We start from the raw sequence: 26,231 nt of genomic DNA, 5'->3' as shown, positions 1-26,231 counted from the left end.
ATGTTTCCGCCCCGGGCGCTGGCCGGTTGGATGTTGGTGCTGATGTTGAGCGGAGTCCTGGGCAGCGGCTCAGGCACTCGGGTTCTGAGCGGTGAGTACTGTCCTCCTCCTCATCCATATAACGTGTGTTTGTTTACACGGAGCGGGCTCGGGGTCTGAGTGCGTTGACATGTTGCAAGTTGCGGGAGGGATCAAAGTAGAAAAGCACAGGGCGATCCCAGAGAGAGCTCCCATCTCAGCTCCTCTTCTCTCTCTCCCGATCAGTTTGCATGTGTGTGACTTTCAAGCCTCTAGTTTAGTGGGCTGTGTGTGTTACTCGTGTGTGTGTGTATTTGTATTTCCATCTATCTGACTTACTCTGGGGTTGGTCATACTTAAGGTCAACTGTGGGCTTTGTGGTAGCACTCCCGCCTCTGAGCCAGCAGGTTGCAAGTCCCACTCCAGATATGTGAACCCATAATCTAGACTGACACTCCTTGTACCAGTACTGAGGGGGTGCTGCACTATCGGAAGTGCCACCTTTCAGGTGAGACATTAAACTGAGGTCCTATCTGCTCTCTCAGTTGGATGTAAAAGATCCCATGGCACTATTTGATGAAGAGCAGGGGAGTTCTTCCCGGTGTCCTGGCCAATGTTTATTCTCCCGACCAACATGACTAAAACAGATTATCTGGTCGTTGTCACATTGCTGTTTGTGGGATCTTGCTGTGCACAAATTGGCTGCTGCTTTACAACAGTGACTACACTTCAAAAGTACTTCATTGGCTGTAAAGCACTTTGGGACGTCCTGTGGTTGTGAAAGGCGCTATATAAATGCAAGTCTTTTATGTTCTGAGTTCATGCTGGGGACAACGAACCCTATCTGTCGGCAACGCAGTTGGAAAATTACGGGTGTGTACTCAGAATATTACTCCCTGCGTGTACTGCCCCTCTCTCTCTAACTCTCTGAGTGTGTGTATTTATATCTGTGTGTAGCTCTCTGTGCTCCTCTGTGTATATGTATCTCTCTGCACATGTGTGTGGGGGTCATTTGAGCCTAACCCCATTTCTTTCTGTGTCACCATCTGTGTCTGTATCTTACTATAAAAGTGTGCGTTTCTCTCTGTGTCACTATTGGGTGTGTCGCTATCTTACTATAAATGTGTGCATTTATCTCTGTCACTATTGGGTGTGTCTCTACCTTACTATATATGGGCACGTTTCTCTCTGTGTCACTATTGGGTGAAGTGTCACTATCTGTGTGTGTGTGTGTGTGTGTGTGTCTTTATCTTACTATATATGTGTGTGCATTTCTCTCTGTCACTATTGGGTGAAGTGTCACTATCTGGGGGTGTGTGTGTATGTGTGTGTCTCTATCTTACTATATATGTGTGTGCATTTCTCTCTCTGTCACTATTGGGTGAAGTGTCACTATCTGGGTGTGTGTGTGTGTGTGTGTCTCTACCTTACTATATATGGGCACGTTTCTCTCTGTGTCACTATTGGGTGAAGTGTCACTATCTGGGTGTGTGTGTGTGTGTGTGTCTTTATCTTACTATATATGTGTGTGCATTTCTCTCTGTCACTATTGGGTGAAGTGTCACTATCTGGGGGGGTGTGTGTGTATGTGTGTGTCTCTATCTTACTATCAATGTGTACATTTCTTCCTATGTCCCATGTTTATATCTGTGTCTCAGTCTTGCTGTCTCTTTTCTATGTGATAAATGCTACATGACTCACTTCATCTAAACCCACTCCTTTATATTCCACGATTTCCTTTACAGTTCACATCTCTTCTTTTCTCCTGCTTTCGCTGTCATTCCCTTCCTCTTTAATTTTTGTTAGCGAGTGTACGATTCACTGTAAAAGGGTTTACAATCCACACCCTGTCCCTCCTTTATTCTTGATGTGGAGATGCCGGTGATGGACTGGGGTTGACAATTGTAAACAATTTTACAACACCAAGTTATAGTCCAACAAATTTATTTTAAATTCCACAAGCTTTCGGAGGCTTCCTCCTTCCTTTATTCTCAGTAGCCCTCTCCTGATAGGGGAATAGCAGCTGTTTGGATCGAGGTATATAATGTAATTTACATCCTCGCCCGTCACAGAATGAGGCGGCAAATGTGCCAGGTCTTTTCACTGGAAAGAAATTGTTCTCAACTGTCACTGTGACTTACGAGGGGAAAATAATATAAGCTCAAAATGATTGTAGTTTGACATGGGTTCATATTTGGATGTATCTAGATGTATCATTTTCTGCTGGCAATTTTTAAAATTCCTGTCACTGAGTAAAGCACTTTAACAATTTAACATTTATATCGCAGTGTTCCTGACTTTACAGTGTTTTAATGGCTAGTTCTGAGCGCAGACAGAGTAGTTATGAAGTTGGCTGCGTTGCAGAGTAATTTATTGTGAAATATAGCACATCACATTTACCAGTAATGGGACACTAAAGAGTTGGGCCATATAGATGGGGAAGGTTCCTGGTTGTTCAGTCCCTGGTCTGCGCTGAGTTAGCTGATGTCAGCCCAGGCCAATATTTGAACCACTGCAGTTAACCTCAGTGCTCCTGGGTTAAGGGAAGGGAAAAATCAGCCATGGTCCGCGCTCCTGCTACAAAGTGCCATGTGTTTGGACGCTGATCGAGGACAGGGTCGGGTTCGGTGCTGATGCCACCCCTCATCCTGTTGTCTGGGCTGGAGGTCAGAAAATTGATCTCCAAAGTCCTTGAGGGAAGGAAACCTGCCATCCTTACCCGGTCTGGGCCAATATGCGATTCCAGTCCCACACTGACGTGGTTGATTCCTTAACTGTCCTCTGAACTGGCCCAGCAAACCACTCAGTTGTATCAAACCGCGACACTCACGGAACGCAGCGGTTCAAGAGGAAGGCCCACCACCACCTTCTCAGGGCAACTGGGGATGGGCAATAAATGCCGGCCTTGCCAGCCGACGCCCGTATCCCGAGAATGAATACACAAAAAAAATCCTGCCCACTGTTGAATTGGCTGTCAATACTCACCTTTTAGGCTGATACATGGAGAACAGCGATTGGGATGAGGTTAGTGAAGGCTGTCTGAACCTATACAAGACCTAGAGGGGTTAGTACCTTTGGGAGGCGAGAGACAAACTGGAGGAAAAATGAACAGAAAAGTTTGGTTAAAGAGGCGACTGTACAAAGCACTTTACAGTCAATGAAGTACTATTGAAGTGTGCTCACTATTGTAATGTAGGGAACACAGCAGCCAATTTGCGCACAGCAAGATCCCACAAACAGCAATGAGATAAATGACCAGGTAATTTGTTTTAGTGATGCTGGTTGAGGGATAAATATCGGCCAGGACGCCGGGGAGAACTCCCCTGCTCTTCTTCAAATTAGTGCCATGGGATCTTTTACGTCCATCTGAGAGGGCAGACGGGGCCTCGGTTTAGCATCTCGTCCGAAAGGCCGCACCTCCGACAGGGCAGCACTCCCGCAGTAGTGCACTGAAATGTCAGCCTAGATTATGTGCTCAAGTCCCTGGAATGTGGCTTAGAACCCGCGACCTTCTGGCTGGGAAGTGAGCGTGCCACCTAATGCCCGTCTCTTTGACCGAGCTTTTGGTCACTCCTCCTAACATCTCCTTCTTCTTTGGCTCAGCATCCATTTATTTCTGATTACGCTCCTGTGAAAGCACCTTGGGACGTTTCTCCATGTTAAAGGCGCTATATAAATGCCAGTTGTTGGTTGTAGCAGTCTGTGTCAAGTTAACCGATCCCAGCTGTGGATGCGGAGAGGGGAGGTGGGGGGGGTCACACCTGGTCTCAGCGTTCCTGAGCTGGAGATCGGCCCGGGATCCTGCTCCTGATTGCTGTCCTGTTAGTCTTGCTAGAAAGTGCACGTGTGCGGATATCAAGAGAGTTAAGGCAAAGTAAAGACAGGGCTTGATTGAGACGTCCCTCCTGCACACACTCACCCTTTAAGCCCAGAGGTGGACGCCCTGATTTTGTGATCGGTGTGACCTCAAGCGGCTAGCTGCCAGCTTTAAAGCAGCACCGTCGGAAACTGGGAGCGCCGGCCTACGTTTTGCGTTCAAGTCTCGGGAGTGGGACTTGAACCCGTGACCTTTCAACCCAGAGGCGACCCACCGAGCCACAGCTAGCATCAACACCCCCGAAAAAAGCATTTTTTTTTTGCGTTGCTCGGAGAGGAGGCTCACGAGGTCGGAATTGTCTTCCTTGCAGGTCAGACAGTGTGTTACGGCGGCCCAGAATACCCCTGCTACAAGATCGCCTACTTTCAGGACCTGAGCAGACGCATCGGTTTCAAGGAGGCGAACCAGGCCTGCGAGATCGACGGGGGAGCCCTGGTCAGCGTCCGGTCAGCCACCGAGCAAAAGCTGATCGAGAATCTTTTGCAGGACCTGACCAAGTCGGGCTCCGGGATTTCGGACGGAGATTTCTGGATTGGCTTGCGGCGGAGTGGTGAGGGCCAGTTTCACACCTCATTCAACGGCTGTCCTGACCTCTACAGGTGGACGGACGGAAGTGCGGCAAAGTTCAGGTAAAGGCAGAGCTGCTGGATCACGACTGCAGCAACTACTTCCTGTAGCAATAACAAGAGCTTGATTCTGTATAGCGCCTTTAACATTGTAAAACACCTCAGTGTGTTCCCCTTGTATATTATTTATTGCCGGTCGATCAGAGATAAGCTACTTTTAATCATAGAACATTACAGCAAACAGAAGGAGGCCATTCGGCCCATCGTGCCTGTGCCGGCTCTTTGAAAGAGCTATCCAATTAGTCCCACTCCCCCTACTCTTTTCCCGTAGCCCTGCAGATTTTTCCTCTTCAAGTATTTATCCAATTCCCTTTTGAAAGTTCCTATTGAATCTGCTTCCACCGCCCTTTCAGGCAGTGTGTTCCAGATTATAATGACTCGCTGCGTAAAAAGATTTCTAGTCATCTCCCCCCTGGTTCTTTTGCCGATCACCTTAAATCTGTGTCCTCTGGTTACCGACCCTCCTGCCAGTGGAAACGGTTTCTCCCTATTTACTCTATCAAAACCCCTTATAATTTCGAACGCCTGGCATTTGCTTAGTTAGTAATCTGTGAAATCAGTGCCCGTGGGCCAGCTCCTGGGATCTATGTTAACCCAGTGGCAGCATTAGCAAACCACAAGAAAACATTTGGTGTGAGATTCTGCTGCTGGGATAAGCAGCCGAGTTTGGTGATGTGAATGGAAGCTGAATCAAACAATGCACCAGCCTGAAAGCAGCTGGAAAAACATCTGGGGAGTAATGTTTCCTCAGAATTGCCTGGTTCTGATGGATGATGTGTTGTTTGGTGCCAGGAACGGAGTCTCTGGCCTTTGGGGTTAGGGTTGCCAACTCTGCTTCGACGTATTCCTGGAGGTTTCATCACATGGCCTCCAACCGCCTCGCCCAGCCAAACAGCCTTTTTTCCCCCCCCCCATCTCCAAAGTTTTTATAACTAATAAATGAAAGAGTTCAAAGAAAATGAGAAAAATACATAATTTTTTAATGGCCCTATGATTTTTCTCGCAGCAGTGCCCTGTAGATTAATCTTTAATTCCTGGAGACTCCAGGGCAATCCTGGAAAGTTGGTAACCCTACCTTGGAGGCCAGTTGTGGTCCTGGGGCTGCAGTTTCGACCTCCCTGAATTACGGGCCTCATCGCTCAGTTGCTGCAATGACATCGCAGCAATAAGAATGCAGACAGCACCCTCTGGTGATGAGTACGGGATAAGTCAGCACCATGCAGTGTCGAGTGAGAGCACAAAGTCCTTTATAGTGTATGTAACACTTATTGTTCATCTTTATATAATTGGCTCCTTCACACCAAGAGCAGCCAGCAGTTCTCTCAAGAGCCAAATAGTGGCTTCAGGTGGTCTTAAGAGTTTTATTTTACAATTTTTTTAAATAGCCAGTGTTGCAATTTCAGTTTTAGCTTTTTGTTAAATATGGGTTTAATCAAAAATGTAAAGGTTAGGTGATAGCGAGCTCGGGTTTCAATAGATTGTAAGACGAGGTAAGATCGAGGGAGATGAGGAATTCCACAGTTTTGAAGTCCTGGGGAAAAAATGAGTTGGAGTTGGAGACAGTGCAATGAGACAGGAAATTATAAACCTGTTAGTCTAACATCTGTTGTCGGGAAATTATTGTAATCGATAATTAAGGAAAGAGTGACCGAGCACTTAGAGAAATTTGAGCTGATTAAAGAGAGCCAACGTGGATTTGTAAAGGGTGGGTCATGTCTAACGAACATAATTGGATTTTTTGAGGAAATAACTAAGGAAGTAGACAGGGGAATGTCTATGGATGTAGTTTATATGGACTTCCAGAAGGCATTTGATAAGGTTCCAAATAAGAGACTATTAGTTAAAATTAAAGCTCATGGAATTGAAGACAAATTATTGACTTGGTTAGGAGATTGGTTAGGCGGTAAAAGACAGAGAGTAGGGATAATGGATATGTACTCGAATTGGAAGGAAGTAACTAGTGGTGTCCCACAGGGATCTGTGCTGGGACCTCAACTATTCTCTATATTTATTAATGACTTAGATAACACAATAGAGCCAAATATCCAAGTTTGTCGATGACACAAAGATTGGTGACATAGTTTTTTTTATTCGTTCATGGGATGTGGGCGTCGCTGGCGAGGCCAGCATTTATTGCCCATCCCTAATTGCCCTTGAGAAGGTGGTGGTGAGCCGCCTTCTTGAACCGCTGCAGTCCGTGTGGTGTAAGTGGTGTAGACGGGAGCATAAAATTACAAAGAGATATTGGTAGATTAGGTGAGTGGGCAAAACTGTGGCAGATGGATTTCAACACAGATAAGTGTGAGGTCATCCATTTTGTATTCGAGTATTTTTTAAATGGGGAAAAGTTAGGAACAGTGGAGGTCCAAAGAGATTTAGGGGTCCTTGCACACAGATCACTAAAATGTAGTGATCAGGTACAAAAAGTAATCAAAAAGGCGAATGGAATGTTAGCCTTTATTACTAGAGGGCTAGAATATAAAGGGGAGGAAGTTTTGCTACAGCTGTACAAAGCCCTGGTTAGACCACATCTGGAGTACTGGTGTACAGTTCTGGGCACCACACCTTGGAAAGGATATATTGGCCTTGGAAGGAGTGCAGCGCAAATTCAACAGAATGTTACCAGGGCTCCAAGGGTTAACTTATGAGGAGAGATTACATAAAACTAGGCTTGTATTCCCTGGGATACAGAAGGTTAAGGGGTGATTTGATTGAGATTTTTAGGATTTTGAAAGAAATTGATAGAGTAGGTAGAGAGAAACTTTTTCCGGTGATGGGGGGTTTAGGTCAAGGGGACATAACCTTAAAATCAGAGCCAGGCCATTCAGGAGAGAAGTTAGGAAACACTTCTTTGCACAAACGGCGATAGAATTGTGGAACTCTCTCCCACAAAAAGCAGTAGATGCTAGCTCAATTAATAATTTTAAATCTGAGATTGATAGATTTTTGCTAGCCAAGGGTATTAAAGGATATGGAGCCAAGATGGGTGGATGGAGTTAAGATACAGATCAGCCATGATCTCTTTGCATGGCAGAACAGGCTCGGAGGGCTGAATGGCCTACTCCTGTTCCTATGTTCCTATGAGTTTTGATTTCAACTTTTGCAGGTTGCAGGGAGGAGGAGTTTGAGATGAATAAGAAAGAAAAGTTCAGAGCAAATCTGGCCCGGAGTAGAATCGATAAAATAGAGAGTGACAAGAAATGTTGTGATGGAGAGAGAGATTGGAGGCTAGAGGTGAGAGGGAAGGATCTTCTATCAGTCGAGAGTCTTGACCAAGAGTGCGAGTGAGGTTTAAGAGGAACCTTCCCATATAAGAAAGAAAGACTTGCATTTATGCAGCACCTTTCATAACCTCAGGACACGCTTTACAGCCAATGAAATACTTTTAAAATGTAGTCACTGTTGCAATGTACAAAACACGGCAGCTAATTTGCGCACAGCAAGATCCCACAAACAACAAAGTGATAATGACCAGATAATCGTTTTTTCGTGATGTTGATTGAGGGATAAATATTGGCCAGGTCACCGGGGGGAATTCCCCTGCTCTTCTTTGAAATAATGCCATGGGAGCAGTATTCAATTCTTGGGCTTCATAGAGAGTGAAGAGGTTTTGTGGATGCCATCTGACCTACCTAGAGGCTGGTTGCAGAACCGTTATCTGTCCTCTTGAGTTGGTGAATGTGTCTGGACCTGGGACATCCTCCCCAAAAAAAGGGGAAGAAATTACTTTGCAAAGGGTGACCATAGTAGCTTTTTTCTCTGGCCTAATGGGTGAATATTTTGGACAGTCACATAGGCCAGTATGGGCCGGGTTCAGTTCGTGCTCTGAGTTAGCTGACCTCAGGTGAGGAAGCAGTTGGAGTGTGACGATTGGTTTCCATGCCCCTGGGGATAACGGGGATTAAAATCAGAGAGTGTTTCTGCTCCTGATTGGAGTCCAGCGATCCCTGTTGGGAAGTGTGCACAGTGATGCAGATGCTGGGGAGAACAGGAGCGGGCTTGTTTGGTCAAAGAGCCGTTTTCCAATCCTTGCCAAGGCCCCGTGCTTAGGAACTGGGGTAGGCCATTCAGCCTCTCGAGCCTGTTCCGCCATTCAGTTATAGCATGGTTGATCTATATCTTAACTCCATCTACCCGCCTTGGTTCCGTAACCCTTAATACCCTCGCCTGACAAAAATCTATCAATCTTAGTTTTGGAATTTTCAATTGACCCCCAGCCTCAACAGTTTTTTGGGGGAGAGAGTTTCAGATTTCCACTCCCCTTTGTGTGAAGAAGTGCTTCCTGACATCACCCTTGAATGGCCCAGCACTAATTTTAAGGTTGTACCCCCTTGTCCTGGGCTCTCCCCACCAGAGGAAATAGTTTCTCTCTATCTACCTTATCAATTCCTTTAATCATCTTAAACACCTCAATTAGATCACCCCTTAATCTTCTATTCTCGAGGGAATACAAGCCTAGTCTATGCAACCTGTCCTCATAATTTAACCCTTTTAGTCCCGGTATCATTCTGGTGAAAAAGCAAACGGACCTCGCTCGAAGAATGGCCACTGAGACGAGGTCGCGAAACTGGCCCCGATGACTCTGTACCACACAATTGGACGGTACAGAAAAAAAAAACCCTTGTGGATTTAACTGGAAATCGTTTGATCGTACTGACTTTACTTTCTGCCGCCCCAGGAACTGGTATACAGACGAGCCGTCGTGTGGCAGTGAGGCTTGCGTGGTGATGTACCATCAGTTGACGGCTCAGCCTGGGCTGGGGGGCCCCTACCTGTATCAGTGGAACGACGACAGGTGTAACATGAAGCACAACTTCATCTGCAAGTATGCCTCAGGTATGAGTGGCCCACCGTGGGGAAAGCTACTATCGGGGCCCCATTGTGGGACTGGTCGAGCTTCGCTTCTGCCCATTGTGTGCAGAGCGATGACCTTTTAACGAGTTACGATATTGATAATTATGATACCAACACACGGAATTGACGGGTAGGGAAAAGACCAGCTGGTCCATCAAGACTGGCCCACGCACCATGATGGCTGGAGTATCCTGACTAGACACTTCCTCCCTCCCCCACAGCCGTATAACCTCCTGGGAGAGGCAAAAAAAAACCCAGGGCCAATAAAAGAAAAAAATTACTCTGGAAAATTCCTCTCCGAACCCCCTCAGGCGATCGAAACCAGTCCAGGAGATCACTTGGACCAAGTGTTATCTATAAAGACACTTACCTTCTATATAATGGGATCTCTGACATACACAATGCATTGGAAATAATTTTTTTCAGTATCCAACTGCAGATTGTTTTTGGGTACACGTGACATAATGATGTTACTATTATTAATCCTCTGTTTGAACTTGGCACATCCTGGAATCATACAGCACAGAAGGAGGCCATTCGGCCCTCCGTGCCCATTGTTAGCTCTTTGATGGAGCTATCCAATTAGTCCTGCTCTCCTGCTCTTTCCCCATAGTCCTGCAAATTTTCCTTTTCAAGTATTTATCCAATTTCCTTTTGAAGGTTATTATTGAATCTGCTTCCACCGCCCTTTCAGGCAGAGCATTCCAGATCAGAACAACTCGCTGAGTACAAAAAATTTCTCCTTACCTCCCATTGGTTCTTTTGCCAATTATTTTAAGTCTGTGTCCTCTGGTTACTGACCCTCCTGCCAGTGGAAACTGTTTATCCTTATTTACTCTATCAAAAACCTTCATGATTTTGAACACCTTGATTAAATCTCCCCTCGTCCTTCTCTGCTCTAAGCAGATCAATCCCAGCTTCTCTACTCTCTCCATATCAGTGGCACGGAGCACTTGGACTGCTATATAGGCTTTTAGACTAGCTATCACAGACCGGTACCCATATGATAACCCACCTCTCTAACTACCTGCATGTCAGTAAGTCCCGTTAAAACTAACGCAAGCCGAACCACTTATATCACAGCCACCATTGCTCATTCTCTCATGTCAATCAATATTCAGTGACAGTCACACAGTAACAGGAGTGACAGTCTGTGATAGAGTTGAGTCTGCACTAGGCTTGGGTGTGGGTGTGGGGACCAGTGTGTGATAACTAGTCTACAATCTATCGTGTGATTGTCGTACCGAGGTATGGGTATCAGCGACAGCTGGTCTAGGTCTTCTGCGGGCTTGATGTACCCAAATATGGGCACCAGCCTAAATATGTCCTGGGCTCATGCCCAGTTGTGGGTACCAGTTCGTGATGGCTAATCCACAATCTGTCCTGGATCCGTAACCAGGCAAGTGTCCTCTCTGCTAGTGCTTTACTCCAGTGACTCTCTCCCTCCTCTCCTTCCACACACACGCACCATGGACATCAGTGCTAAAGCAAAGAACTGCTTGCTCCATTATCAGGAGTCAAAATAGGCTCGCACTCTCATGCCGCCATTAAATAGTTCCCCGTGCTGGCGATGTATAAACTTTTCTAAGGCATGATCCCCGAGAAAAGTTTTTACGTGAATAAGTGCTGGGATTTTTCTCGTCCTCGTGATACTATGCAGTTGATGGAACGATGTTACATGTCAACATTTTGTTTCTGTTGATAGAAAGCATCTTGGTTCAAGAATTAGGGGAACGCACGGAACCAGATTACGGTGAGTGAAATGCGCTCATTTACTCTCACATTCAGTTACTTTCTTCAGTTGCAGACATTTGCTAACAGAAGTACCATCCTGTGATATTGGTCTACAGTCTATCCTGGGCTTGCTGTACATGTACCATCCTGTGATATTGGTCTACAGTCTATCCTGGGCTTGCTGTACATGTACCATCCTGTGATATTGGTCTACAGTCTATCCTGGGCTTGCTGTACAGGTACCATCCTGTGATACTGGTCTACAATCTATCCTGGGCTTGCTGGACATGTACCATCCTGTGATACTGGTCTACAGTCTATCCTGGGCTTGCTGTACATGTACCAACCATCCTGTGATATTGGTCTACAGTCTATCCTGGGCTTGCTGTACAGGTACCAACCATCCTGTGATATTGGTCTACAGTCTATCCTGGGCTTGCTGTACATGTACCATCCTGTGATATTGGTCTACAGTCTATCCTGGGCTTGCTGTACAGGTACCAACCATCCTGTGATATTGGTCTACAGTCTATCCTGGGCTTGCTGTACATGTACCATCCTGTGATACTGGTCTACAGTCTATCCTGGGCTTGCTGTACATGTACCATCCTGTGATACTGGTCTACAGTCTATCTTGGGCTTGCTGTACATGTACGGTAGCATAGTGGTTATGTTACTGGGCTAGTAATCCAGAGGCCTGGACTAAAATCCAGAGTCATGAGTTCAAATCCCGCCACGGCAGCTGGCGAATTTAAATTCAATTAATTAAAATTAAAATCTGGAATTAAAATACTAGTATCAGTAACGATGGCCATGAAACTACCGGATTGTCGTAAAAACCCATCTGGTTCACTAATGTCCTTTAGGGAAGGAAGCCTGCTGCCCTTACCCGGTCTGGCCTATATGTGACTCCAGACCCACAGCAATGTGGTTGATTCTTAATTGCCCTCTGAAATGGCCCAGCAAGCCATTTGTAAAAATCTCGCTACGAAAAGTCATAATAAGAATAAAACCGGACGGACCACCCGGCATCGGACCACTAAGCACCGGACACGACAACAGCAAAACACCAAGCCCAGTCGACCCTGCAAGGTCCTCCTTACTAACATCTGGGGACTTGTGCCAAAATTGGGAGAGCTGTCCCACAGACTAGTCAACCAACAGCCTGACATAGCCATACTCACAGAATCATACCTTTCAGCCAACGTCCCGGACTCTTCCATCACCATCCCTGGGTATGTCCTGTCCCACCGGCAGGACAGACCCACCAGAGGTGGTGGTACAGTGATATACAGTCAGGAGGGAGTGGCCCTGGGAGTCCTCAACATTGACTCTGGACCCCATGAAATCTCATGGCATCAGGTCAAACATGGGCCAGGAAACCTCCTGCTGATTACCACCTACCGTCCTCCCTCAGCTGATGAATCAGTCCTCCTCCACGTTGAACACCACTTGGAGGAAGCACTGAGGGTAGCAAGGGCACAAAATGTACTCTGGGTGGGGGACTTCAATGTCCATCACCAAGAGTGGCTCGGTAGCACCACTACTGACCGAGCTGGCCGAGTCCTGAAGGACATAGCTGCTAGACTGGGCCTGCGGCAGGTGGTGAGCGAGCCAACACGAGGGAAAAACTTACTTGAACTCGTCCTCACCAATCTACCTGTCACAAATGCATCTGTCCATGACAGTATTGGTAGGAGTGACCACCGCACAGTCCTCGTGGAGATGAAATCCCGTCTTCGCACTGAGGACACCATCCAACGTGTTGTGTGGCACTACCACCGTGCTAAATGGGATAGATTCAGAACAGATCTAGCAGCTCAAAACTGGGCATCCATGAGGCGCTGTGGGCCATCAGCAGCAGCAGAATTGTATTCCAGCACAATCTGTAACCTCATGGCCCGGCATATTCCTCACTCTACCATTACCAACAAGCCAGGGGATCAACCCTGGTTCAATGAGGAGTGTAGAAGAGCATGCCAGGAGCAGCACCAGGCGTACCTAAAAATGAGGTGCCAACCTGGTGAAGCTACAACTCAGGACTACATGCATGCTAAACAGCGGAAGCAACATGCTATGGACAGAGCTAAGCGATTCCACAACCAACGGATCAGATCAATGCTCTGCAGTCCTGCCACATCCAGTCATGAATGGTGGTGGACAATTAAACAACTAACGGGAGGAGGAGGCTCTGCAAACATCCCCATTCTCAATGATGGCGGAGTCCAGCACGTGACTGCAAAAGACAAGGCTGAAGCGTTTGCAACCATCTTCAGCCAGAAGTGCTGAGTGGATAATCCATCTCAGCCTCCTCCCAATATCCCCACCATCAACGGAAGCCAGTCTTCGGCCAATTCGATTCACTCCACGTGATATCAAGAAACGGCTGAGTGCACTGGATACAGCAAAGGCTATGGGCCCCGACAACATCCCAGCTGTAGTGCTGAAGACTTGTGCTCCAGAACTAGCTGCGCCTCTAGCCAAGCTGTTCCAGTACAGCTACAACACTGGCATCCACCCGACAATGTGGAAAATTGCCCAGGTATGTCCTGTCCACAAAAAGCAGGACAAATCCAATCCGGCCAATTACCGCCCCATCAGTCTACTCTCAATCATCAGCAAAGTGATGGAAGGTGTCGTCGACAGTGCTATCAAGCGGCACTTACTCACCAATAACCTGCTCACCGATGCTCAGTTTGGGTTCCGCCAGGACCACTCGACTCCAGACCTCATTACAGCCTTGGTCCAAACATGGACAAAAGAGCTGAATTCCAGAGGTGAGGTGAGAGTGACTGCCCTTGACATCAAGGTAGCATTTGACCGAGTGTGGCACCAAGGAGCCCTAGTAAAATTGAAGTCAATGGGAATCAGGGGGAAAACTCTCCAGTGGCTGGAGTCATACCTGGCACAAAGGAAGATGGTAGTGGTTGTTGGAGGCCAAGCATCTCAGCCCCAGGGCATTGCTGCAGGAGTTCCTCAGGGCAGTGTCCTAGGCCCAACCATCTTCAGCTGCTTCATCAATGACCTTCCCTCCATCATAAGGTCAGAAATGGGGATGTTCGCTGATGACTGCACAGTGTTCAGTTCAATTCGCAACCCCTCAGATAATGAAGCAGTCCGAGCCCGCATGCAGCAAGACCTGGACAACATCCAGGCTTGGGCTGATAAGTGGCAAGTAACATTCGCGCCAGATAAGTGCCAGGCAATGACCATCTCCAACATGAGAGAGTCTAACCACCTCCCCTTGACATTCAACGGCATTACCATCGCCGAATCCCCCACCATCAACATCCTGGGGGTCACCATTGACCAGAAACTTAACTGGACCAGCCATATAAATACTGTGGCTACGAGAGCAGGTCAGAGGCTGGGTATTCTGCGGCGAGTGACTCACCTCCTGACTCCCCAAAGCCTTTCCACCATCAACAAGGCACAAGTCAGGAGTGTGATGGAATACTCTCCACTTGCCTGGATGAGTGCAGCTCCAACAACACTCAAGAAGCTCGACACCATCCAAGATAAAGCAGCCCGCTTGTTTGGCACCCCATCCACCACCCTAAACATTCACTCCCTTCACCACCGGCGCACTGTGGCTGCAGTGTGCACCATCCACAGGATGCACTGCAGCAACTCGCCAAGGCTTCTTCGACAGCACCTCCCAAACCCGCGACCTCTACCACCTAGAAGGACAAGGGCAGCAGGCGCATGGGAACAACACCACCTGCACGTTCCCCTCCAAGTCACACACCATCCCGACTTGGAAATATATCGCCGTTCCTTCATTGTCGCTGGGTCAAAATCCTGGAACTCCCTTCCTAACAGCACTGTGGGAGAACCTTCACCACACGGACTGCAGCGGTTCAAGAAGGCGGCTCACCACCACCTTCTCAAGGGCAATTAGGGATGGGCAATAAATGCCGGCCTTGCCAGCGACGCCCACATCCCGTGAACGAATAAAAAAAATAAAACCATCCTGTGATACTGGTCTACAGTCTATCCTGGGCTTGCAGTACATGTACCATCCTGTGATACTGGTCTACAGTCTATCCTGGGCTTGCTGTACATGTACCATCCTGTGATACTGGTCTACAGTCTATTCTGGGCTTGCTGTACATGTACCATCCTGTGATACTGGTCTACAGTCTATCCTGGGCTTGCTGTACATGTACCATCCTGTGATATTGGTCTACAGTCTATCCTGGGCTTGCTGTACATGTACCATCCTGTGATATTGGTCTACAGTCTATCCTGGGCTTGCTGTACATGTACCATCCTGTGATACTGGTCTACAGTCTATCCTGGGCTTGCTGTACATGTACCATCCTGTGATACTGGTCTACAGTTTATCCTGGGCTTGCTGTACATGTACCATCCTGTGATATTGGTCTACTGTCTATCCTGGGCTTGCTGTACATGTACCATCCTGTGATACTGGTCTACAGTCTATCCTGGGCTTGCTGTACATGTACCGTCCTGTGATATTGGTCTACAGTCTATCCTGGGCTTGCTGTACATGTACCATCCTGTGATATTGGTCTACAGTCTATCCTGGGCTTGCGGTACATGTACCATCCTGTGATATTGGTCTACAGTCTATCCTGGGCTTGCTGTACATGTACCATCCTGTGATATTGGTCTACAGTCTATCCTGACACTTTCCTCACTGCAGCTTCTTGATACCAGTGTTTCCTCCCCCACCGATTCCACAGCCACGATCTCACTCCATTGAGTCATCATCTTTAGCAGCCCGTCATGGTAGTTTACTGCCTTGTTACTCAGGTAGCTGTTTAATGATTTGGATGAACTCTGGGTCAAAATGCTCCTTATGCTGCTAACCCCCCATTTACACAGGGAAGACAGCATCTTAGTGTGATGAAAGTCCAGTTGTGGGCATTTGTGGGTTGAAATCTTTTCTGTGTGATACTAGTAATAAAAGATGATGGAGTTTGCATGAAACTCTTCTGTCCAATATTTTAACAAACACGTTTATTTTAAATGGGTTAATACCAACAACAACTTGCATTTATATAGCGCCTTTAATGTAGTAAAATGTCCCAACGACCTTTACAGGAGCATTACCGGACAAAAATATAGTTGCCAAAATAGCAGACAGTGGAATTTCACTGGACCATGTTAACGTATTCGAATATCGCACAGCACAATTTCATCCATCTGTTGGTGAAAATGGCAACTTTTAGCAGTGATATAAAAATTCTTGACTAAAGAGGGGGAAACTTCCCCCCCTCCCCATATCTCAATGGGTGAAGGTGCCTGTGGGGTGGAAGTGAGCCAGTCAGAGCAGAAGGACCCAAGTTCAACCCATGGACGTTGGAACATTAGCAACAGGAGTAGGCCATTCGGCCCCTCGAACCTGCTCCACCATTCAGTGAGATCATGGCTGATCTGTACCTCAACTCCATTTACCCGCCTTAGCTCCATATCCTTTAGTACCCTTACCCAACAAGGCACTGCTGAGTTCAGTGACCTCAGTGAATGTGATGGTAGGGTTGCTTTAATTGGCCTCTGAGGAAGGACCACTTCGCCAGCAGTCCCCAACTATAGCCCAGTACAAGCCAAACTCTTCACAAAAGGAACTAAGGGGGATAAAAACATTGGGTTAGGAGTTACCCTGGTCAGGATATCATAAACAAGCATACAGGACACGGTTAAGAATTCACTATAAGCAGAACTCTTCGCTATCCCATGTTTTTAAAAAAATTAATTCTTTGGGAGGTGGGCATCGCTGGCAAGGCCAGCATTTATTGCCCATCCCTAGTTGCCCTTGAGAAGGTGGTGGTGAGCCGCCTTCTTGAACCGCTGCAGTCCGTGTGGTGAAGGTTCTCCCACAGTGCTGTTAGGTTTGGGAGTTGCAGGATTTAGACCGAGTGACGATGCACCTTTGCGGCACACAGCAACCAGAACCATTGCTGGCTGGTGAGATCAGAGCTCATGTACACTGTTGGGGCTTGGACGATATTCCTACACCTGTCTTGTACCTCCCAAACCGTGTGTAACACACTTTCAGTTGGCACTTGTCCCTCTATCAAAAGAGAAAAATCGACTTTTCTGAAAACATTAGGTGCTCTGGCAGGACTTGACATAATTCACACACAGCCAGTAATTCATTTCATGGTTAAGGTGCACAGCCAGCCAAGCCGTATAGTTACTGATCCAGATACTTTTTATAAATGTATTGTACTGTACAGTGGTGTTCGTTAATTCTTTTAAAGGTCAATCGGTTCGGTACGGTAGCATAGTGGTTATGTTACTAGGACTAATAATCCCGAAGCACTGGACTAATATTCTTGGAGTCATGAGTTCAAATCCCACCATGGCAGCTAGGGAATTTAAAATTCAACTTTCTAAATAAAAAAGATCTGGAATAAAAAAAAAATCTAGCATCAGTAATGGCGGCCATGAAACTACTGGATTGTTGTAAAAACCCATCTGGTTCACTAATGTCCTTTAGGGAAGGAAACCTGCCGCCCTTACCCGGTCTGGCCTATATGTGACTCCAGACCCACGGCAATGTGGTTGATTCTTAATTGCCCTCTGAAATGGCCTACCAAACCACTCAGTTGTTCAAGGAGGCGGCTCACCACCACCTTCTCGAGGGCAATTAGGGAAGGGCAATAAATGCCGGCCCTGTCAGTGACGCCCACATCCCATGAACGAATAAAAAAAATAATCAATTTGACACTCTCTCTCCCTCTTTCAGCCTCACACGCAGGACAGTACGTAGGCACTTTTATACAAACAATACACATACACGAACCAATACACATGCATACATACACACAAACAACATGCACGCACACACACTAATTTTGACTTCAATGGAAATGATAATCGGGAGATTTGTATAATGGGCGGCTGAACTCTTGCCCAAAGTTAAAATGACCCCCACTCAATCTGAGTGCAGAGACTGTTTAAGATGCCCCGTATCTGCATAGAGAGCCAGCACCTTCCTTGTCTTTATTCCATTGGGTCTCCAGATCCCGGGGGTTCACAAGGTAATCAGATTCAAGGTAATCAACAGAACTCTTGCCAGCTCTTTTATTCATTCTCAGGATGTGGGCATCGCTGGCAAGGCTGGCATTTATTGCCCATCCCTAATTGCCCTTGAGAAGGTGATGTTGGGCCTTCGTACGAATTAAGAGCAGGAGTAGGTCATTCGGCCCCTCGAGCCTGTTGTGCCATTTGATAAGATCATGGCTGATCTGATTGTGACCTCAACCCTACTTTCCCGTCTACCTACTATAACCTTTGACTCCCTTGTTAATCAGGAATCTATCTAACTCAGCCTTAAAAATATTCAATGACCCTGCCTCCACCGCTCTCTGGGGAAGGGAGTTCCACAGACTCACGACCCTCTGAGAGAAAAAGCTCCTCCTCATCTCCGTCTTAAATGGGCGACCCCTTATTTTTAAACTGTGGCCCTTCTTGAACTGCTGCAGTCTGGTGTAGTGAACGTTCTCCCACAGTGCTGTTAGGTAGGGAGTTCCATGATTTTGACCCAGCGATGATGAAGGAACAGGTGATGTATGTCCAAATCAGGATGGTGTGTGACATGGAGGGGAACTTGGTGGTGATGGTGTTGTTCCCACGTGCCTGCTGCCCTTGCCCTTCTAGGTGGTAGAGGTCGCAGGTTTGGGAGGTGCTGCCCAAGAAGCCTTTGTGAGTTGCTGCAGTGCATCCTGTGGATGGTCCACACACTGCAGCTGCGGTGAGCCGGTGGTGGAGGGAGTGAGTGTTTATGGTGGTGGATGGGCTGCCAAGAATTCATATTAGGTTGGAATGGGCATCATTCCTGGGGAAGATCCAGCCATTGGAAAATGGAAAGACCCAGGAAATGGTGCAGTGGTTGTGTTAGTGGACCTAGTAATCCAGAGGCCCTGGACTAATTAATCCACAAAGTGTGAGTTCAAATCCCACCATGGCAGTTTGAGAATTTGAATTCAAGTTTAAAATAAAAAGCTGGTATCAGTAAAAGTGACCGTGAAGCTGTTGGATTGTTGTAAAACAACAACTGGTTTACCTGCCACCCTGACACGGCCTGTGCCTATACGTGACTCCACACCAATGTGGTTGACTCTTCACTGCCCTCTGAAGTAGCCTAGCAAGCTACTCTAGTCGTATTAAGAAGATGGCCCACCACCACCACCACCTTCCCAAGGAATGGGCAATAAACGCCAGCCTTGCCAGCGATGCCCACATCCGAGGTTGAATTTTTAAAGAAACGCTGGTGGAACCGAGCTCTGTTCCATTTGTCACCGAGTTTCGGCCTTGGGAACTGATTTTCGAGTTGGTTCCTTTGTGATCATGATTACCTGCTGGAAACCATTGTGTAAAAAGAAAGTGACAGTGATTCTATCCTCCAGCAGTTTCAGAAAATGTTTCCACGGGGCCAGAAGTCAAAGTCCACCCTCCCAGTAATTCTGACGATAAACATCATCACTTGGTCGTGACAGAATCATCAGGTAATTTCTGCCATCAATAATTGTGTGATTAGAATTCTTTTGGGGGGAGTTTAGACATCAATGGGCTAAAAATTCATCTGGGCCCTTTTCTCGCTTCAACAGGAGGCAATTGGGCCTCGGGCCTCCGCAGGCAGCTCGCCCATCTCCAAAATAAAAATCGGGAGAGATGTAGAACGGCCTGCCGATTCATTATCACCTGTTTTACATTATCGCACAAAGTCAGAATCTGCCCCCTTGCCTCTACCCAACTGAATGGATAATCATGGAATTTTGTTGCTACTGTTGTGTAGCATAATGTATTGGAGCCATAATCCCTACTTTATTTGCAGTCATTATAGACCCATGACTAAGGTCAGAGCATGTGGAGTCAGGGGACAGGTAGCAGAATGGATAGCAAGCTGGCTACAAAACAGAAAACAGAGATTAGGGGTTAATGGTAGTTACTCAGACTGGCAAAAGGTGGGAAGTGGTGTTCCACAGGGATCGGTGTTGGGACCACTGTTGTTCACCATTTACATAAACAATTTGGACTCGGGAATCAGAAATACGATTTCAAAATTTGCGGACGACACCAAATTCGGGGGTATAGTTAATACCGAGGAGGACTGCAACAAAATACAGGAAGACATTAATGAACTTGCAGAATGGGTGTGTAATTATCAAATGTATTTCAATATTGATAAGTGTGAGGTGGTAGATTTTGGTAGGAAGAATAAGGAAGCACATACTGCATGCATAATAAGAGTCCAAATGAGTTGGAGGAGCAGAGGGATCTGGGGGTACAGATACACAAATCACTAATAGTAGCGACACAGGTTAATAAGGCCAAAAAAAAGGCAAATCAAGCTCTGGGGTTCATTTCTAGAGGGATAAAATTGAAAAGTAGGGAAGTTATGTTAAACTTGTATAGAATCTTGGTTAGACCACACTTGGCATACTGTGCACAGTTCTGGTTTCCATATTTTTAAAATGATATAGAGGCACTGGAGAAGGTGCAAAAAAGATTTACTAAGTTATATCTGAACTGAGAGGTTATACCTATCAGGGAAGACTGAACAGGCTGGGGATCTTTTCTCTGGAAAAGAGAAGACTGAGGGGTGACCTGATAGAGGTCTTTAAAATTATGAAAGGGTTTGATAGGGTTGACGTAGAGAAGATGTTTCCATTCGTGGGGGAGTCCAGAACTAGGGGCCATAAATATAAGATAGTCACTAATAAATCCAATAAGGAATTCAGGAGAAACTTCTTTACCCAGAGAGTGGTTAGAATGTGGAATTTGCTACCACAAGGAGTAAATGAGGCGAATAGCATAGATGCATTTAAGGCGAAGCTAGATAAACATGTGGGGGAGGAAGGAATAGAAGGATATGCTGATAGGGTTAGATGTAGTACATCGAGTTACATCGAAACTACGGCACAGAACAGACCATTCGGCTCAGCTGGTCTATGCTGGCATTTATGCTCCACATGAGACTTCTTCCTCGCTACTTCATCTAACCCTATCAGGACAGCCTTCTATTCCTTTGTCCCTCGTGTGCTTATCCAACTTCCCCTTAAATGCATCTATGTTATTTGTCTCAACTACTCCTTGTGGTGGCACGTTCCACAATCTTACCACTGTTTGGGTAAAGAAGTTTCTCCTGAATTCCCTAAAGGAATTCCCTATTGAAATAGGGTGGGATGAGACTCGTGTGGAGCATAAACACCGGCATGGACCAGTTGGGCCGAATGGCCTATTTCTGTGCTGTACATTCTATGTAATTCATTTGAAGCTGTACTGGTCCATGGACATGGAGGTGAACGACAGCCGCTACGTTTCCAAATATATAAACGGAAATGGTTCCAGTGCTGGCTCCCAACCAACCCTGGGGTAAAGGGTTTAATTGAAGCACAACACAAAGATTTAGCTTTCCTCCAATGGCTAAATCAGTAAACGCATTGTCCAGTATGGAACTCGGTCACAAAGATCAGGAAGGTTCAATCCCTGGACTGTTCTAAGTTGGCTGATCTCAGTCTGGGCACTGGTTAGGGGGGCTGTCATCGGTCTCAGTGCCTCTGGGCTATGGAAGGGAAGGAATCATCCAGGGTTTCTACTCCTGTCAGTGACTCTTGCTAGAAAGTGCCCAAGTATAGACATCAGATGAAGATGGGATCGGGCTTGGTCTGGATAGCCTTCATAGTTGGGCAGCCCTCTGATAGATGCTGTCTAAGCTCACGTGAAAAAGTAACAGGACAGACAGTGGCTGTCGAACTTTGGCTTAGCAAGAGTTGGCAGCATCAGGAGAGGACGGGAAAAGAAAGGGGGAAAGAAAGAACTTGCCCCTTTCGTAGTCTTGTAGGTTCCATGACTTGAAGGGATTTCTTTACACAATGTTCTTGTTTCTTCCAGGGGTGATGCCCAATGTGGTGTATGTCATCATCCCCACAATTCCACTGCTGTTGTTGCTGATGGTTGCACTGGTAACCTGCTGCTTCCAAATGCTGAGCCGAAGGTACATGAGTTACAACGGTTTATAATGTTCTCGCCGGGGCTGCACATCTCAGGTTCTGGGTGGATGGGGGGGCTAGGGTCAGATTTCATTCTGGTGTAAATCTTTTTATTTGAAAGAAAGATTTGCATTTATATATCTCCTTTCATGACCTCAGGATGTCCCAAAGCATTTTTACAGCCAATTAAGTACTTTTTGAAGTGTAGTCACTGTTGTAATGTAGCAGCCAATTTGGGCACAGCAAGGTCCCACAAACAGCAATGTGATAAATGACCAGATAATCTATTTTTAGTGATGTTGGTTGAGGGATAAATCTTGGCCAGGACACCAGGGAGAACTCCCCCTCTCTTCTTCAAAATAGTGGCCGTGGGATCTTTTACATCCACCTGAGAGGGCAGACGGGGCCTTGATTTAACATCTCATCCGAGTCGGCCCCTCCGACAGTGTCGCACTCCCTCAGTGCTGCACTGGAGTGTCAGCCTAGATTTTGTGCTCAAGTCTCTGGAGTGGAACTTGAATCCACAACCTTCTGACGCAGAGGTGAGAGTGCGACCAACTGAGCCACAGCTAATACCATTTGTGATGAATTTTCGCTGATGAAGACCGTCATGTAATTTTGACTTTGTGCGATAGTGCAAAGTGGGTGATAGCGAATCGGCAGCCTGTTTTACATCTCTCCTGGTTTTCATTCCCCGTTGACTTCAGTAGAAATAAAAACGAGGAGTGATGTAGAACGGGCTGTTAATTCACTATCGCCCCCTTTACACTATCGCACAAGGTCAAAATTACGCGCCAGAGAGTGTTGGAGCTGGGCAGCTATAGATTAGAGATACCCCAGTGTCAGCATCGGGCACTCCCAGGTCAGGTTTAGCACAGTTAAATGTGGCAAAGGTTACCTCGGCCCTGTCCCCCAGCTCCAACTTCAGAAGAGCTCAGTCTATTGGACCATTGTGACCTTTTACATCGCAGAATGCTAGTGACCTTTTTGAGCAAAGTTACCAATTTTGTGTCCATTGTGTGGCAAAAGATGTGGTAAATGTTGTGCTGTGGGCCTCGGATCTAAATCTGACACTTCAAACCTTTGTAGTGGGTATAGAGGGAGAAGATTCCCTTCATGTTGGCCTGGGCCAGATTCAAACCCAAGTCCCAGAGATGAATGTGCAGAGTGGCATTCCACAAGACAGGTGTGTCCATATTTTTTTTATTCGCTCATGGGATGTGGGCGTCGCTGGCAAGGCCGGCATTTATTGCCCATCCCTAATTGCCCTTGAGAAGGTGGTGGTGAGCTGCCTTCTTGAACCGCTGCAGTCCGTGTGGTGACGGTTCTCCCACAGTGCTGTTAGGAAGGGAGTTCCAGGATTTTGACCCAGTGACGATGAAGGAACGGCGATATATTTCCAAGTCGGGATGGTGTGTGACTTGGAGAGGAACGTGCAGGTGGTGTTGTTCCCATGTGCCTGCTGCTCTTGTCCTTCTAGGTGGTAGAGGCCGCGGGTTTGGGAGGTGCTGTCGAAGAAGCCTTGGCGAGTTGCTGCATCCTGTGGATGGTACACACTGCAGCCACTGTGCGCCGGTGGTGAAGGGAATGAATGTTTAGGGTGGATGGGGTGCCAATCAAGTGGGCTGCTTTGTCCTGTCTATTCTTTTAGACAAGGGTGAGATTTGTTCTACTTTGTCCCCTATCTGGCCTCTCTGTGCTACATGGTAGGGAAAGAACTTCCCACTGGTTGGTGCTGCTCAATGCTGCTGAGATCAGGCAATGTAGAGACAGCAGGTGCTGGTAGCTACTTGGTTCTCAACTCAGTGACCGCTTCTTATTATTGGATGGCACTGCAGAAATTGGATTTGCTAACTGGTAGGTCGTACCGTTAACGAAGGCTTTGTTTTTCTCCATTGCTCTCAGCAAAGAGCGAACAAAGAGCAGCCCGAACGAGTCGACTCTCTGGATATCCCCAGCTCCGAAGAAAGAGAACCTGGCCGACGTTTAGTAACCCGCAGGCCGGACTCAACCCGCGGAAAGGAGACGAGCAGTGATCACAGCAACACGCACCCAACCCCAACCGTCCGTCACAGACCTCCGAAAGAATGCGCGCAGCAGCGGCAAGTCGGGTTTGAGAAAGGATCAGGAACACCAACCAGGACCTTCGGAAGAAATGAAAAAAAAAAATCCCCCCCCCCCCACCCCTTCCTCTTGTCACTTTTTTTTTTTGCGGCTGCGTTCGGGATGGACTTCAGGAAAAGTGGAAGAGACTAATAAGAGAATAATAGGCGGTGGGGAGTGGCAAAGGTAGCCAATGAGCAGCGTCTTCACACAACACTCTGTGCAAATATAAGAGGCGGAAGAAAGCGAGGGACTGGCCTAAGTTCTGGACTGAAGGTGCCGGCAGAGAACGGGACTGCTTAGGGGTTTGAAAACTTTTTGGGGGGAGTGGGGATGGGATGGGGCAAAAAAAATCATTCCTCCCGAATTAGCAGCAAGGAATGGGTTTAAAATAAATTATCATCGCTTCAACGTCAAGTTTCTAGTGAAGGAGCCACGGTGACGGACCCTGGACACAAGAGTCAACCGTGACCAACAGAAAGTGGAAAGAGAAAGCCCGATTACCCCACTCTACAAATTATAACGGTTCCCAGAGATGTGACAAACCAGTCCTCATTTTCCCCTCCCTTTTTCCAAGATGAGTATTTCAGCTCCACTATGTTTATTGCCCCTTTTTTTTGGTACCAACTGCACTTTTTTTTTTGCTGGGAAGATACTAAGAAAGAATGGTGAGAAAAGGTGAAATATTTTTAATTAAAGTGGATTGTGTGATTGAGTGAACTGTTCGCGGTTACCATTCTTGTGGAAGGCGGTAAGCGGGGTAAATTTGGGGTTTGGTTAACGCCAACATGACGTGATTGGCAGTGGTAGATTGGGACCATTGTCAACCGTGCCTGACTGACACGGTAACCCGCTATCTGACGCAAGCAGGTTAGCAGCACTCTTTGGCATTATTGTGGTGATTAACCAGCTGGTTAATTAGTGGGTACCGGAGATTAGGCTTGTCACTGGGCCTGAGGATTCTTCCCACTCAGCTGCAGATAACCCTACGCCAATGCCCAGATTGGTAGGGTGACTCGACTTTCACCCCCGTAACGTCCCCCGTCTCCGCCCGTGCCTCAGCTCACCTGCTGCTGGAACCCTCATCCGTGCCTTTGTTACCTCCGGACTCGACTATTCCAACGCTCTCCTGGCCGGCCTTCCACCTTCCACCCTCCGTAAACTTGACCTCATCCAAAACTCTGCTGCCCGTATCCTAACTTGCATCAAGTCCCGTTCACCCATCACCCACTGTGCTCGCTGACCGGTCCGGGAGTGTCTCGATTTTAAACTTCTCACCCTTGTTTTCAAATCTCTCCGTGGCCTCGCCCCTCCCTATCTCTGTAACCTCCTCCAGCCCTACAACCCTCCGAGATCTCTGCGGTTCCTCCAATTCTGGCCTCTTGTGCACCTCCCCCCCCCGCCGCAGATTTTCTTCACTCCACCATTGGCAGCCTTGCCGTCAGCTGTCTAGGGCCTAAGCTCTGGAATTCCTCCCCTAAACCTCTCCATCTCTCTACTTCTCTCTCCTTTAAGATGCTCCTTAAAACCTACCTCTTTTACCTGTCCTAATATCTCCTGATGTGGCTCAATGTCAAAATTCTGTTAAAGGCGTTATATAAATGCTAGTTGTTTTTGTTGATTGGACGAGCAGTGACAAATTTACCAGTGCTCTGACCCGGTAGGTGGCACATTTTTAGTTGGTTAAACTCTAGCAGTATGTCTATAGATACTTGGAGGTACCTAAGCCCTGGGTCAGGCCAGCCTGTGCTTAGATGAGCAGAGCATGCCAGACTAATTCCTCCCCCCCACTGCACCCACCCCACGCCCTTTCTGATCCAGGGATACTGAGACCAATTGTAACCCCCTATCATTGGCGCCCCCCGTGCCCCCCCCACCTCCCCCCGAGGTCAGTTAACTCAACTCAAAGCAGGAGTCAAAACTAGGACCTTCTCTTCTGCCCAGATCTTTGAGGGAGATCCTTTTAAGGCGTATTCTCCTGCCTTGTGTCTCCATGCACCGCACACCTGGCAACATGTCCCCTGACTACTGCAGTTCTGCTCTGAAACTGTT

General features: G+C 47.1%; 1 protein-coding gene across 1 annotated transcript; it reads left to right on the top strand.

Moving 5' to 3' along the window:
* Positions 1-24,066, top strand: chodl (chondrolectin). Its single transcript, XM_067992247.1, has 7 exons — positions 1-91; positions 4,206-4,524; positions 9,200-9,357; positions 11,081-11,128; positions 19,494-19,589; positions 21,979-22,081; positions 23,982-24,066. Exons 1-7 carry the CDS (start codon positions 1-3, stop codon positions 24,064-24,066), a joined length of 900 nt encoding a protein of 299 aa, XP_067848348.1.
* The last annotated feature ends 2,165 nt before the right edge of the window (positions 24,067-26,231 follow it).

This window comes from Heptranchias perlo, chromosome 11 (assembly GCF_035084215.1).
Source record: "Heptranchias perlo isolate sHepPer1 chromosome 11, sHepPer1.hap1, whole genome shotgun sequence".
NCBI classification, from domain to species: domain Eukaryota; kingdom Metazoa; phylum Chordata; class Chondrichthyes; order Hexanchiformes; family Hexanchidae; genus Heptranchias; species Heptranchias perlo.
Note: the sequence above shows the minus strand (reverse complement) of the source record. Positions and strands in the feature narration are given on the sequence as shown.

What these genes read in the sequence shown, in the direction of transcription:
- chodl (XM_067992247.1), top strand. Translation starts at nt 1, where the DNA reads ATGTTTCCGCCCCGGGCGCTGGCCGGTTGGATGTTGGTGCTGATGTTG. An exon ending in AGGCACTCGGGTTCTGAGCG is followed by an intron (nt 92 to 4,205) that starts GTGAGTACTGTC and finishes TCTTCCTTGCAG; the next exon opens with GTCAGACAGTGTGTTACGGC. An exon ending in GGAAGTGCGGCAAAGTTCAG is followed by an intron (nt 4,525 to 9,199) that starts GTAAAGGCAGAG and finishes CTGCCGCCCCAG; the next exon opens with GAACTGGTATACAGACGAGC.